General features: G+C 41.5%; 1 protein-coding gene across 8 annotated transcripts in view; it reads right to left on the bottom strand.

Moving 5' to 3' along the window:
* The window catches only part of Tesk2 (testis associated actin remodelling kinase 2), a 96,158-nt gene that overhangs the window by 23,804 nt on the left and 56,602 nt on the right, over positions 1-15,752 (bottom strand). For all 8 annotated transcript variants that reach the window (XM_090334965.1, XM_090334962.1, XM_090334963.1 and 5 more), the window contains one exon: positions 9,343-9,391. In XM_090334965.1, the coding sequence (XP_090191091.1) occupies positions 9,343-9,391 (49 nt within the window). The remainder of the gene's footprint in view (positions 1-9,342; positions 9,392-15,752) is intronic.

Raw genomic sequence — 15,752 nt, 5'->3', positions numbered from 1 at the left:
CATCTCCAATTCAGGCTTTTTGCTGGTGAATTGGACTTCTCTGCCCAGGCTGGCTCTGAACTAGCTTTGAGATCCTCCAATCTCAGCCTCATGAGTAACTAGGATTACAGGTGTAAGCCATCAGTACCTGGCTAGGACACATCTTTTTCTTTTTCCTTTCTTGCGCATGTGTGTATATGCGAGTGTGCGTGCACACACGCACACACTAGTACTGGGCTTGAGCTCAGGGCCTCACATTTTCACTCTCACATTCAAGGCTTATGTTCTTCTGTTTGAGCCACACCTCTACTTCCAGAGGACCCCCCCTCCTCTTTTTTTTTGTTTCCCCTCGGGCTTGAACTCAGGGCCTGAGCACTGTCCTCAAGGCTAGCGCTCTACCACTTGAGCCACAGCGCCATTTCCAATTTTTTTCTGTGTATGGGGTGGTACTGAGGACTCAAACCTCGGGCTTAGGAAGCTAGGTGAGCACTCTACCACTAGGCTACACTCCCAGCCCCTCTTTTATACTTTTGAAAAGGGTAGTTTTCATGTAATTTTTTTGCTTTGGTCACTTAGTAAAAAATTTCCAAATATATTGTAGTACATGTTTTCTGCTCTTATTTTTAGTTAGTAATTCTCATGACATTTGAGAAATAAAAATTTGAAGTTGGCAATCTCACCCACAAATAATAGAAGAGGTTATGGGATTTACTTTATCCTTAAAGGGTTTGTTTTGTTTTTCCTGACTTGCTTGCTTGTTCTGGTTCATTTAGTCATTCAAAAAAAAATACTTATTTGGGAAATGGAGCTGTAGTTTAAAATAGTTTAAAGGGCTGGAGCACTAGCTTTGAGCTAGTTCAGGGACAGCATCGAGGTCTTGAATTCAAGCCTCAAGATGCGCGCGCACACACACACACACACACACACACGCTATTATATAGTATTCATATATACATATATATATATGAACAAATTAAAATCTTTCCTGATGCAATAAAACTGTAATCAGCAGTAGAGAGAAGAGTTATCTAAACAAAAAAAGATCAAAATGTGGGGTCAGGAATGTAGCTCAGTGATAAGAGTATTCGTCTAGCATGCATGAAGCCTTGGGTTTGATTCCTTGGTACCATATACAAAGAAAAAAAAGAAAGAAAGAAATCTGGAAGTGGTACTGTGGCTCAAGTGGTAGAGCCTAAGGACAGTGTCCAGGCCCTGAGTTCAAGCCCCAGGACCAGGGGCTGTATCTGGTGTTAAATGCCAAATGTCTGCCATTATAATAGACAAATAGGGAAGGACTCTCAGAAGAAACTGTATGAATAAGAAGTATTCTAAGGGGCCGGGAGTTTGGCCTAGTGGTTAAAGTGCTTGCCTAGCATGCATGAAGACCCGGGTTTGATTCCTCGGTACCACATACATAGAAAAAAGCCGGAAGTGGTGCTGAGGCTCAAGTGGTAGAGCTCTAGCCTTGAGAAAGTCCAAGGACAGTGCTCAGGCTCTGAGCTCAAGCCCAGGACTGGCAAAAAAAAAAAAAAAAAAAAAAAAAGAAGTATTCTAAGCAGCCAGGTAAGGTGGCTCACGCCTGTAATCCTAAGACACAGGAGACTGAGATCTGAGGATCAAGGTTTAAAGCCAGCCAAGGCACAAAAGAACCAGAGACTCTTATCTCCAATTAACCTCTAGAAAATGGGAAGTGGGACTTGGCTCAAGGGCAGGGTAGTAGCCTTGAGCTGAAGAGCTCAGGGACAACCAGGCCAAGTTCAAGCTTCATAACCCACAAAAAAAAAAAAAATGTGTTCTAAGCAGGGATGAGGGATGACAAGTACAGACCAGGAGACAGAAGTATGCTTGCCTGGTTGAGGAACTCCAAGGAGTATTTTGTGGCTGTACCAGAGTGAAGAGGAGAATGGTAGACAGAAGTCAGAGAAGAAATACTAACCAGCTCTTAGAGACTCAAAGATTATTGCAAAAACTTTAGCTTTTACTCAAGATGTTTGTTCCTGAGAGGTATCTGCTTTGAGTCTGTAGTAAATAAGGTTATGGAAAGAGGGTGGTCTTTCAATGAATTTCTCTTTCTCATACATTTACACTACTCACAGGCATTTCTGCATTCTTGCCCTTTAGCCCTTTAGACTGTCTGCGTTTTTTTTTTTTTTTTTTGCCATTTCTGGAGCTTGAACTCAGGGCCTGAGCACTATCGTTGGGCTTTCTCAAGGCTAGTGTTCTACTACTTGAACCACAGCACCACTTCTGTCATTTTCTATGTATGTCGTACCAAGGAATTGAACCCAGGTCTTCATGCATACTTGGCAAGCATTCCACCACTAGGCCAAACTCCCGGTCCCTTTCTTTTCATTTTTGTGAGCAATATTAATTGGCCGGGAGTTTGGCCTAATGGTAGAGTGCTTGCCTAGCATGCACAAAGACCCAAGTTCAATTCTTTGGTAGCAGATACCTAGAAAAAAGCCAGAAGTGGTGCTGCAGCTCAAGTGGTAGAGTTCTAGCCTTGAGAAAGTGCAAGGACAGTGCTCAGACCCTGAGCTCAAGGCCCAGGACTGACAAAAAAAGAAGGAAAGAAAGAAAGAAAAGAAAGAAAAAGGAAAAATACATATGGAGGTCAGGCACCAGTGGCTCACATCTGTAATCCTACATACTCAGGAGGCTGAGATCTGAGGATTACAGTTCAAAGCTAGCCTGGGCATGAAAATCCATGAGATTCTTATTTCTAATTAACTACCAGAAAACCAGAAGTGGTGTTATGGCTCAGAGTGGTAGAGTGCTAGCCTTGGGCTGAAGAGTTCAGTGCCCAGGCCCAGAGTCCAAGCCCCACAACAGACCAAAAAGTAAAGAATAAAAAATAAATTAAATTTAAATTAAAAAAAAAAAAAAACCACAGGCTGGGAGTGTGGCCTAGTGATAGAGTGCTTAAGCATGCACTAAGTCCTGGGTTTGATTCTTCAGTACCACATAGATAGAAAAGGATGGAAATGTTGCTGTTGCTCAAGTGGCAGAACATTAGCCTTGAGCAAAAGTGCTCAAGGACAGTACCCAGGCCCTGAGTTCAAGCCCCAGGACTAGCAAAGACAAAAGAAAAATACACTTGGCAGATCTTGTGTTAACCCGTAGGTTTAACTCAGAAAGAGCTTTGTAAATTCAGTTGTCCCAATTGTTTCATGATGCTGAGGGATTAGAAGAAGGATTCACTAGAAATTCTTCCCATAGAACTATCTAAATCCTTCTACTCTCCCAAAACTAACATACTATAAAAAGGTTCAATAAATGGATGATAAAAACCATGCAGAAAGAGGCAGGTATCAGAGAAGCTAACTGATGGAAGCTCAAGTGCTAGAAAGTAGTGCTCATTCACTGGTCAATTTACTCATTCTATTGCACATGTTTATGTGTCAGTTACTGAAGTTGCAGGGATGAACAATAGCCAAGCCCAAGAGGCTTTGAAGTGTAAAGCAAACACAAGATTTTAGTCAGCCAGACTTTGGACTTAAAACCCAGCATTACTACTAGGATCCCTCAGACCTTATATAAATTTAACTGAGCTTCAGATTTCTCATCTGTACTATGAGGGAAAATTTCATCTATTTTATAGGACTATGTGAATACAGAGAGAATATTCAGAATGTGGGCGTGTGGAAGGGGTAGATACTTAGTAGCACATAGAAATCATGTAGTAAGAAAAGCCACTTATGGAGCCTGGAGTTTGGCCTACTGGTAGAGTGCTTGCCTAGCATGCATGAAATGACCCAGGTTCGATTCCTTGGTACCACATACATAGAAAAGCCTGAAAGTGGTGCCATGGAGTACTAGACTTGAGAAAGCCCAAGGACAGTGCCCAGGCTTTGAGTTCAAGGCCCAGGACTGACAAAAAATAAAAAAAATAAAAATAAAGAGCCAGTTAATGATATTTCATTTTTACTCAGATGTTAATGGCTAAAGATGTCCTCTTCCTGCACATTTTCCTTCCCCCCCGCCCCCCGATATTCCTTCTTTTTCTTCCTCTTTCTTTTCCTTGACAGTATGAAGTTTGAAATCAGAGCCTTGTATTTGTTAGGCAAGCACTATACCACTGAACAATGGGCCAAAGATTTTTTTTTGTTGGTCCTGGGGCTTGAACTCTGGGCCTGAGCATTATCCCTGAGCATTTCAGCTCAAGGATACAGCCCTACCCCTTGAACCACACACAGTATCACTTCCGGTTTTCTGGGGATTCATTGAAGAGTCTCTGGGTCTCTGGGACTTTTGTGGGGGGGGGGTCGTGGGGCTTGCTTTGGGCCTTAGCACTGTCCCTGAGCTCTTCAGCTCAAGGCCTTGCCCCTTGAGCCACTTCCAGTTTTCTAGTGATTAAGTGGAGATAAGAGTCTCATGGACTTTAGTGCACTGGCTGGTTTTGAATCCAGATCCTCAGATCTCAGCCTCCTGAGTAGCTAGGATTAGAGATATGAGCCCCGGTGCCTGGCTCTGGTGGGCTTTTTAGTTGCCCAAGCTGGCTTTGAACCACGATCCTCATATATTAGCCTCCTGAGTAGCTAGGATTACAGGCATGAGCCACCATGCCAGGCTTGCACCCAGAGATTTTTGCATTGGTTATTTTTGAAATAGGATTTTGCTTTTTGTCTGGATTTATGGCTGTACCACAAACCTATTTTATGCTCTCATAGGATGACATATGTGAGCAGACATCCCACCACTTGAGCTCAGTCCTTAGCCCTTTTTACTTTATTTTCCCCACAGAATCTTACATTTTTGCCTGGAGCTCACCACCTACTGTAATTCTCATCTTAGCTATGCCTCCCACTACCTATGATTACAAAAGAACTCCACTATACCAAGAATGTTGGCTGAGATGGAGCCTAACAAATTCTTTGCCTGGGCTGGATTTAAACCACGATCCTCCCAGTAGCTAAGATTACATGTGTGTGCCACTGTGCTTGGCCTACAAATTCTTAAAAGAAAAATTATTATTATTATCATGATTATTATATGTGTAGGCTCACTTCTGAGAACAGAAACAGAAATCAATCTTTCTTACTTTCTTTGTTTCTTTCTTTTTTCTTTTCCTTTGCCAGTCCTGGGGCTTGAACTCAGGCCTGGGCACTGTCCTTGAACACTTTTGCTCAAGGCTAGCCCTCTGCCATTTGAGCCACAGCACCATTTCCAGCGTTTTCATGTATGTGTTTCCAGGTAATGGAATCCAGGGCTTCGTGCATGCTACCACTAGGCCACACTCCCAGCCCGTACTTAAGAGTGCTTAGTATGGATATGTTCATTTGAAAAAAAATTAATGCCCTACATGTTTTATATATGTGTGCTTTGCCATGTTATAATTTAGTAAAAAAATATTTTTTAAATCTTTTTAAAAATGTAATGGCAGGGGCCAGGAGTTTAGCCTAGTGGTAGAGTACTTGCCTAGCAAGCATGAAGACATGGATTCGATTCCTCAGTACCATCTACATAGAAAAAAGCTTGAAGTAGTGCTGAGGCTCAAGTGGTAGAGAGCTCTAGCTTGAGAAAGCCCAAGGACAGTGCTTAAGCCCTGAGCTCAAGCCCAGGACTGGCAAAAAAAAAAAAAAAAGTAATGGTACCAGGCGCACTGGCTCACGCCTGTAATCCTAGCTACTCAGGAGGCTGAGATCTGAAGACTGTAGTTCAAAGCCAGCCCAGACACTAAAGACCAAGAGACTCTTATCTCCAATTAACCACTAGAAAACCAGAAGTAGTACTGTGGGGTAGGGTGATATCCTTGAGCTGAAGATCTCAGGGACAACACTCAGGCCCAGAATTCAAGTCCCACGACCAACAAAACAAAACAACAACAAAAACATAATGGCCTTAACAGCAATATAAATTAGAGTTCAAAGGCAGGAGTAGTCATTATTAATAATAAAAGCTGTAAGAGTTGCTATATATTAAACAATTGCTAGATGCCAGGCACTATGTTAAAGAAGGATTTTATTAATACTCACAGCAACCATTTGAGTTCATTCATCCTTTACAGCATTTGTCATATTTAATTACTCCCTCCTCCTGAAACTCCTCCTTTCCATTCTAGACCAACATGCTCACCTGGTTTCTTCCTCCTCAGTCTGTTCTTCTTCCTAGAGTTTTTTTTTTTTTTTTTTTTTTTGGTCTTTAATGGGCCTTGAATCAGAGCCTAGGTGCTGTCTCTGAGCTTTTGTGCTCAAGACTAGTGCTCTACCACTTTGAAAGGAAGAAAGGAAGGGAGGGGAGGAGGAAGGGATGGAGGGAGAGAGAGAACAAAGAAAAATCATCATCTAAAGCATTTTTAAGAATACAGTTGAGCTAGATGCGGTGGCTCATGTCTGTAATCCTCACTACTCAGGAGATCTGAGGAAACAGAGCAGTTCAAAGCCATCTGGGGAGGGCAGTTCAAAGCCATCTGGGGCACTAAAGTCCATGAGACTCTTATCTCCAATTAACCACAGGATTGCTGTGGCTCAAGATGTAGGGCAGTAGCCATCTGGGGCACTAAAGTCTGTGAGACTCTTACCTCCAATTAACCACCAGATTGCTGTGGCTCAAGGGGTAGGGCGGTAGCCTTGAGCTGAAGAGCTCCGGACAGTGCCCAGGCCCAGACTTCAAGTCCCATGATCAACCAAAAAAAAAAGAATACAGTTGAGGGCTGAGAGTTTGCCCTAGTGGTAGAGTACTCGCCTAGCATGCACAAAGGCCCAGGTTCAATTCCTTGGAACCACATACATAGAAAAAGTTGAAAGTGGTGCTGTAGCTCAAGTGATAGCGCTTTAGAGTTGAGAAAGCCCAAGGACAGTGTTCAGGCCCTGAGTTCAAGCCCAGGACTGGCAAAAAAAGAAAAGAAAAAAAAGACTATAGTTGAGGCCGGGAGTTTGGCCTAGTGGTAGAGTGCTTGCCTAGCATGCATGAAGACCCAGGTTCGATTCCTCGGTACCACATACATAGAAAAAAGCTGGAAGTGGTGCTGAGGCTCAAGTGGTAGAGCTCTAGCCTTGAGAAAGTCCAAGGACAGTGCTCAGGCCCTGAGCTTAAGCCCAGTACTGGCAAAAAAAAAATAATAATAATAAAATAAAAGACTATAGTTGAAATCCTAGCTATTCAGGGAGCTAAGATCTGAGGATGGCAATTCAAAGCCAGTCTGGGCAGGAGAGTTGATGAGGCTCTTAACTTCAATTAATCAACATGAACAACAAAGTTAGAAATGGAACTATGGCTCAAATGGTAGAGCAAAAAAGCTCAGGCACAATACCCAGGCCCTGCGTTCAAGTACCAGAACCAACACCCTCACACAAAAAGAATACAGTTGTAGGACTAGATGTGGTAAGGCACATCTATAATTCTAGCAATTAGGAGGCTAAAGCAGGAGGATCTTGAGTTTAGATCAACTAGACTACCCAGAGAGAATCCTGTCTTAAATCAAAACAAAACAAAGAATTCAGAACTGGGACTGTGGCTCCCAGCAAAACAAATACAAATGAGACCTACCTGTTATACCTATCAGATTCCAGGAGGCAGTTTCAGAAAAGCATTCAAGCACATTCTCAAGCTCACACTGAATACAGAATTTGGGAAGCTTTGTGCTACAGAGAGTTCTCTAATCCTAAGAAGATAAAAAATGACTACCATATATTTATCTACTTAACCTAGGCTAGAAATAGAATAAGAATGGAGATGTAAGCTGATTCCATAAGAAATAACACCAGTCCAGAAACCAGAACACTACGTGGAATTCTAGACCAGGATTGTAAACATTTCCCAGCTGGTTGCTGTTTCCAGAAAAGAGTCTGTAGTCAGTTGATGCTATCCTTTGACTTAGAAAGGCATCTTCTGGGGAACAAGGGTCAATTTAATACCTGAACAGTCATATTCTTAGAGCAATCATCCATATGTAGAAATATGACAAGTCATAAGAGAATTAAGATACAGCCATTGGGACTGGGGATGTAGTTTTATGGTAGAACACTTTCCTAGCGTTCACAAGGCCAGAATTCATTCCTCAGTACTGAAAGTGGAGGTCGGGGGAAGGAGGCTGGGCACAGTGGCTCATGTCGGTAATCCTAGCCTACAAAACAACTCAACTCAACAAAGCAGACAACTCAACAAAACAACATGGTAGCTCATGTCTGAAATCCCTCCTACATGGAAGTATAGATAAGAGGATAATAATCTGGGGCTGGGAGTTTGGCCTAGTGGTAGAGTGCCTGCCTAGCATGCACGAAGACCCGGGTTCGATTCCTCAGTACCACATACATCGAAAAAGCCAGAAATGGTGCGGTGGCTCAGGGTAGAACACTAGCCTTGAGGAAAGCCCAAGGACAGTGCTCAGGCCTTGAGCTCAAGCCCAGGACTGGAAAAAAAAAAAAAAAAGAGGATAATAATCTGAGACTGTCCCTGGACAAAAAAAAATTGAAGACTGCAACTGAAAAATAACTAAAGCAAAAAGAGCTGCAGGTGTGGTTCAGGTTAATTGCAAAGACTTGAGTTCAAATTCTGGTACAGCAATGAGAGAAGAGAGGGGAGAGGAAAGAGAGAAAATGAGATTGTCCCAGGACAACAGAAAAACAAAGCATTGCCAGGTGTGGTGGCTCATGCCTGTAATTCTAACTATTCAGGAGGCTAAGATCTGAGGATTGTGGTTCGAAGCCAGCCCGGGCACTAAAGTCCATGAGACTCTTATCTCCAACTAAATACTAGAAAACCAGAAGTGGGGCTGTGGCTCAAGGGGCAGGGTGGCAGCCTTGAGCTCAAGAGCTCAGGGACAGAGCCCAGGGCCAGAGTCTAAGCCCTATGACTGAAGACAAAAAAAAAAAAAAAAAAGGAAAAACAAAGCAATGTTAACACTGCCATTTTTTTTTTTTTTTTTGCCAGTCCTGGGCTTGAGCTCAGGGCCTAAGCACTGTCCTTGGACTTTCTCAAGGCTAGAGCTCTACCACTTGAGCCTCAGCACCACTTCCGGCTTTTTTTTTTCTATGTATGTGGTACCGAGGAATCGAACCCGGGTCTTCACGCATGCTAGGCAAGCACTTTAACCACTAGGCCAAACTCCCAGCCCCAACACTGCCATTTTTGTGTAGACATAAATACACATATATTTTCATTACACATATAAATATTATAAAGTTACAAACACTAAAATTCAGAAGTAACCTCACTGCCATTTTTGTGTAGACATAAATACACATATATTTCCATTACACATATAAATATTATAAAGTTACAAACACTAAAATTCAGAAGTAACCTCACTGCCATTTTTGTGTAGACATAAATACACATATATTTCCATTACACATATAAATATTATAAAGTTACAAACACTAAAATTCAGAAGTAACCTCAACACACTTATTGAAGTCTTACCTCTGTAAGTGCATGCAATTGTCCTTGATGTACACACACACCCATGAATCTGAAAAACAAAAGATTTATTTTAGTAAAAGTGAAAAGGACATGAATATGGGCCAGGAGTTTGGCTTAGTGGTAGAGTGCTTGCCTAGCATGCACAAAGACCCAGGTTCGATTCCTTGGTACCACATACACAGAAAAAGCGGGAAGTGGTATTGTGGCTCAAGTGGTAGAGCTCTAGTCTTGAGAAAGCCCAAGGACAGTGCTCAGGTCCTGAGTTCAAGCCCCAGGACTGGCAAAAAAAAAAAGACATGAATATAAATTCCATATGGAGAAACTAGCTAGTTATTTATATGTTAGAAATAACACAATTCTTATGAACTCCCATGGGACTTATATGATCCTATAACTCCTCCAATAAGATGATGAGAAGTAGGGATGCAATGATGGAAAGAGACAGGAGCTTTACACACAGCCTGGGATAGGGAGAAGCTGGAAGTAAGGACATGTGATGTTGGTCACAGCTCTATATCAGCTGACTATATATTCATTAAAAAAAATAAAAGTGATGAGGAGGATTGTAACGAGGAAGAAGATGGAGAAGGAAGAGAAAGACAGAGTAAAAGGAAAATGAAATAAAAATGTCACTGGCCTCTTTGGGGTCTGTTTCTCTATTTACAAATAAGTTGGTAAGATGCCTATAATTCTAGTTACTCAGGAAGCTGAGATCTGAGGATCATAGCTTGAAACCAGCTTAGGCAGGAAGTCCTAAAACTCTTATCTCCAACTAACCAGCAAAAAAAAAAAAAAAACCAACAATAACAACAAAAACTGGAAGTAGAGCTATGGCTCAAATGACAGAATGCTAGTCTTGAGCAAACAGGCTCAAGGACAGCACTCAGGACCTGGGTTCAAGTCCCAGGACTGGTATAAAAGAAAAAATACTGGCAAAAAAAAAATTGGTGGTTGACAAAGAACTTAGTTCTATAATATACAAAAACCTCTTCCAAATATAAAATTTAAGGGCTGAAGGTAAAACTGGAATGGTAGATAGAACATTTGCCTAGCAAGCACAAAGTCCCATGGTTTGAAACACTGCTATGGTCAAATACATAATTTTAAAAAGTAACCAAATAGAATCATAAAATTACATCACTGTTGAATTCTTGGCACAACTTTTTCAAATGGATGTGATAGCATACAACAAAATTTTTAATGTTCTCATAATTCTGCTTTTAGGAATTTATCATACAAATATACTTGATTCTGATGAGTAAAATATTTGTAAAGTTTGTCTGAATATTTGTGTTTTTCATCCCAATTCCTATGTTGAAACTTAATCCCTAAGGTGAGGTGTTTAGGCAGCCATTAGGTCATAAGGTATCTGCCTCCTGAATGGCATCCAAGCCCTTATAAATGAGGCTGGTGGGAGTGCTGCCCCTCCTATAATGTGTAGACCCACAATGAGGAACTGTGAAACAGAAAGATCTTGCTCTTTCCAGCCTCCAAACTATAAACAGTAAATTTCTATTTACAAGTCACTCTAAAGTATTGCTATAGCAACACAAAATACTAACAAAGAACATCTATTTCAAGTGTAATACATCTATGCATTCATCAATAAAAGACTTTTTATATATGGTATATTCAGATTGGAATGTATATAGCTATAACAGAAAATGAAGGTATTTATCCATTGACATAGGAAAATAATTAAAACAGTGTTAAAGGAAACATTCCATTTATTGAAGAAACATATTTATATATTCATAGAAAATGTCCAAGTTGGGTTCTGATGGATCATACTTGTATCCTAGCTACTCAGGAGGCTGAGAACTGAGGATTGCAGTTCAAAATTTGTGAGACTCAGGCCTGGAGCGTGGCCTAGTGGTAGACTGCCTGCCTACCCTAGCACAAAGCTAGGATTCCTTGGTACCACATACACATAAAAAGTCGCCCTGAATTAAAGCCCCAGGGCCAGCACAAAAATAGAAAGAAAGAAAAAAAGAAGAAAGAAAGAAAGAGAGAGAGAGAGAGAGAGAGAGAGAGAGAGAGAGAGAGAGGGAGGGAGGGAGGGAGGGAGGGAGGAAGGGAGGGAGGGAGGGGAGGGGAGGGGAGGGGAGGGGAGGGGAGGGAAGGGAAGGGAAGGGAAGGGAAGGGAAGGGAAGGGAAGGGAAGGGAAGGAAAAGGTCCAGAAGCATTAATAATACAGAAGAAAAGTTGATATTTAAAAACTTTTTCTCTAATGTAATTGTGTGTACACCTGCATGTGTGTGTGGGGGGGGGTTGTGTGCTTGTATGTGTGTACACACACTTGCTAATCCTGAAGCTTGATTTTAGGGCCTGGGTGCTGTTCATTAGCTTTTGTGCTCAAGTCTACCTCTCTACCACCTGAGCCAAAGCTCCACTTCCTGCTTTTTTTTGGGGGGGGGGTGGTTAATTGAAGACAAGAGTCTCATATACAGTGCAGCTTTCCACCCAGATCCTCAGATCTCAGCCTAGTGAGTAGCCAGCATTCCAAGAGTGAGACATTAACCCTAACAACTTTTTTTCCCCCATAGGCGTGAACTATGGGCCTGGGCTCTGTCCCTGAGCTCTTCAGCTCAAGTGTAGCACTGGACTACTTGAGCCACAGCACCATTTCCTGTTTTCTGGTGGTTAAGTGGAGATAAGAGTCTCATGGACTTTAGTACCCAGGCTGGCCTTGAGCCTGATCCTCAGATCTCAGCCTCCTGAGTAGCTAGGATTATAGGTGTGAGCCATTGCACCCGGCTACCTAGCAACTTTTAATATGTCTGAAGTTATTTTCAAGCAACTGATTATATCTACATCTATCTATCATATAAAAACCATGGATTATTGATTTTGACTGTTGATGAAGAGAGGCAAGGCATAGTGGCTTGTATCTATTATCCTAGCTACTGAAGAAAGTCGAGATCAGAAGAATTGCTGTTTGAGGCTAAAAAATTCATGAGGCTTCATCTCAACCAGTGTGTGTGGCAGTGCACTTTTTTCACCCCAACTATGTAGAAAGTGTAAGCATTATGGTCATGGCCCAGTTTCAGTCCAGACACAAATATGAGCCACTATTTGAAAGTATAGCAAAAGAAGCTGGGCACTGGTGGCTCACACTTACAATCCTAGCCCCTTAAGAGCTGAGATCTTAGAATTGCAGTTTGAAGTTGGCCTGGGCAGGAAAGTCCATGATCACCAAAAAACCAGAAATAGAGCTGTGGCTCCAGTGGTAGAGTGCTACCCTTGAGCACAAAAACCCAAGGACAGCACTCAGGCCCTGAGTTCAAGCCACAGGACTGGAACCTCCACCCCCTAAAAAAGAAGAATAACAGAAAGCATTAGAGATGTGGCTCAAATGGTAGCCTACCTGTCAGCAAGTACAAGGCCCTGAGTTCAAACCCAAGTACTGCTAAAAAAAAAAAGAGAAATAGGAGAACCTACTCATAAAGCTAGAAGGTGATTGGTATAAAACAACAGAGGTTGGGTTGTCAAGAAAGAAAATCTCTCTCTCTCTCTGTACTTTAGAAGAGCAAAGAACAGGGAAGGGAAGGGACTGGCTACAAGTACAAAGCACAGCAATAACTCTTGGGTCGGCCATAAATAACCATGCAGGCAGAGTCCAGGCCCTACACACACTTCTACACCTCACAGCATCGAGTAAATAGCTGACAAATCCAGTGAGTGATTGCTGAGTGAAGAACATAACTGGCTAGCAGTAATAGTATAGAAGAGTTTTTTGGACATGCTTCTTCTACATTTCAACTAATATGGTAACCACAGAATAACTCCAAGCGGTGATTTCTGGACTGCTAGTTTCCTCTAAGTTGCCCCAGAGACGATGGAAACCTGAGGAAAGAAACAACTGAGAAAATATCTAGGTGGTACTGAAAACAGGGTGCAGGCTCTGATGACTAGTAGAAAATTACATCTGGCCAGGGACAAGATAGAAAGCCTAAGAGTGGAGTCGTTAAAGGGCTCTGAGGGCAGGAGGTGTGGCTCTCCCAGGGTTGTTAAGCCCTGCTCTATAAAATCAAGTCTGAGTGAAAAACAGTTGTGGTATGATCTGTGGCTGTTTTGTTGAAACAACAGCATTGCTGAATGTCCTTCATTACACACACTGCATGGCTTTCAAGGACTAAACTATTTACTTTCTAACCCCTGACAGAAAAATCTTGCTCGACTTCTGAAGTACAGCGTAAGGATATATCCATTTCCATCAAGGAGACATTAAACAAACAATTTAATCTTTATAAATTTCAATTTCCTTATCCGAAATACTAGATAAGAAAACTACACAACTCTAGCCAGACATGGTGGCACACATCTTTAATTCTAACACCCGAAGATAGCCTAAGCAGGAAGGGAGAAAGGGAGGGAAAATTTTTAAAAATCACCTTCTGAACAATTCTTATTCCCACTTCCATCTCTAAAAACCATGCCAGCTAGCATCCATTGTTTGTCTCAGGAAGCAAGTACTTTCTTAGTATGCTGCATGGGAATGAAAGTGATGACTCAACCTTGCTATTTTCACTTTCATATTTTGTATTTTAGGCTAGTGCTTCCCAATTTTTATTTTTTAGGGACAATTTTGGCAGTCAGGGACTAAAGGCATACACTGAAGTACACAGCTTGCTTCTCAAATTTTAATTGGAAACATATCAACAAGGGATCTTGTTAAATTTCTATACATCAAGGTGGGGCCTGAGAGTCTCAGTTTCTAATAAGGTCTCATGAGATGCTGATGTTGCTTGGCCCATGGACCAGACGTTGAGTAGCAAGGCTTCTTCAAGACAAAAGATGGCTTACCACTGTTCTAAGGCCAACAGGAGATGCTCAACTCTGATAACTACACTTTGACCAGACACTTGACTTGCCTCATTCTTTCCAGAAATACAATTCATTGCTCCCCATGGATTACTATGCTTTTTCCAAACCTTTGGGTTTTTTCCTCAGGCCATCCCTGCCTTGAGTGCATCTATCTTCATTTCTATGTAGTTAGATTCTACTTATTCACAAAGCCCCATTCAAATACTTTCTTCCACAAAACAAATTTTGTTTCCCTCAAGTACAAGTGATTTATCAACCTCTCAATTACCAATGCACTTGATCTATACCACTTTTCTACAGCATCAGCATCATTTCTCTCTATGTATCCAACCATCCATCCATCCATCCACTCCTTCTAGGCAAGCACTGTATCTCTGAACTACATACCCAGCCTCATTTCTCACCTTTCAAATGTTTTATCACATGCCTTATATCTTTTCTTCTAAACCACAGGAGTGAAAGAGAGGAGACACAGACTGGTCTGGAACTCACGTTGTAGTCCAAGCTAGCCAGGCTACAAAACTCGTGTCTTGGCCTCCTCAAGGTCCCCATCACATCCAGCTTAACCTATTGCTGTCCCTAAGCCTTTGTGCTCAAGGCTAGCACTCTATCAGTAGAGGCACAGCACACTTCCAGCTTTTTTGAGTAGGTTATTGGAGATAAGTCTCAGGAGAACTTTCTGCCTGGGCTGGCTTGGAACTATGATCCTTAGATCTGAGTCTCCTGAGTAGCTAGGATTATACAGACAAGCTGCTGGTGCCCAGCTTTAAGTAGTAGTTTTATTATCTCAATCATACTAATAAAGAAACTAAGGCCTACGTCATATAGCTAATGAGGGTTACTCAGACCTGTACTCTTCAATCACGGGACCTTATGTCTCCATATTGTTATAAAAAGGGTATAAAGATGAGTAAGACACAATTTTTTTTTCCTTACTAAGCTGTTACTTATTCAGAAAGCTTTTGTAGCAGATCACATAGCACCTGATTAAAGTCCAGATTCCTAACACATTATTCAGAGTTCTGAGTGAGCTGATTCAAGCCTCCCTTATCTCCAATTATATCCACCATCATCTTCTATGTTGGAGTTATATAACCTGCCACTCCTAAATATGTTTTGTCCATATTGCTGCTAGGAAAATTATATCTGAAATCCATTTTTCTAAGCTATACCAATTCTTAAAAAGACTCAGCTCCAAATAATAGGATAAAAGCAAGCATGGTATATGTAAGATTTGATATGCCAGGCACAGCTACATGTTCGATCATGAAATACCATTAAATGCCTTCAAAACTTGACTAAAATAATTTCTACTTAAGAGATGTGGTTTCAAATAGTGCTTTGATCATCTCAATCAATATTAAATTTTCTCTTTCTTATATATTCTGTCTATCTTGAAACCTTAACTGTAGTCTTCATCTCTCAGGCCCTGCCTTTTACCTCAAGTTTTACCTGTGTCTAGTTCTTTCACTTAAAAGATTCTCGAGAGTAGGGATCCTATAGGTAGAAGAGAGTATCTACTGGGTCACCAAATCATTTATTTCCCTGTGTTGGTTACAGTTGGTTATAACCACAGCACTAAG

The sequence above is a fragment of the Megascapheus bottae genome, chromosome 6 (genome assembly GCF_031878675.1).
Source record: "Megascapheus bottae isolate mThoBot1 chromosome 6, mThoBot2.hap1, whole genome shotgun sequence".
Taxonomy (NCBI): Eukaryota; Metazoa; Chordata; class Mammalia; order Rodentia; family Geomyidae; genus Megascapheus; species Megascapheus bottae.
Note: the sequence above shows the minus strand (reverse complement) of the source record. Positions and strands in the feature narration are given on the sequence as shown.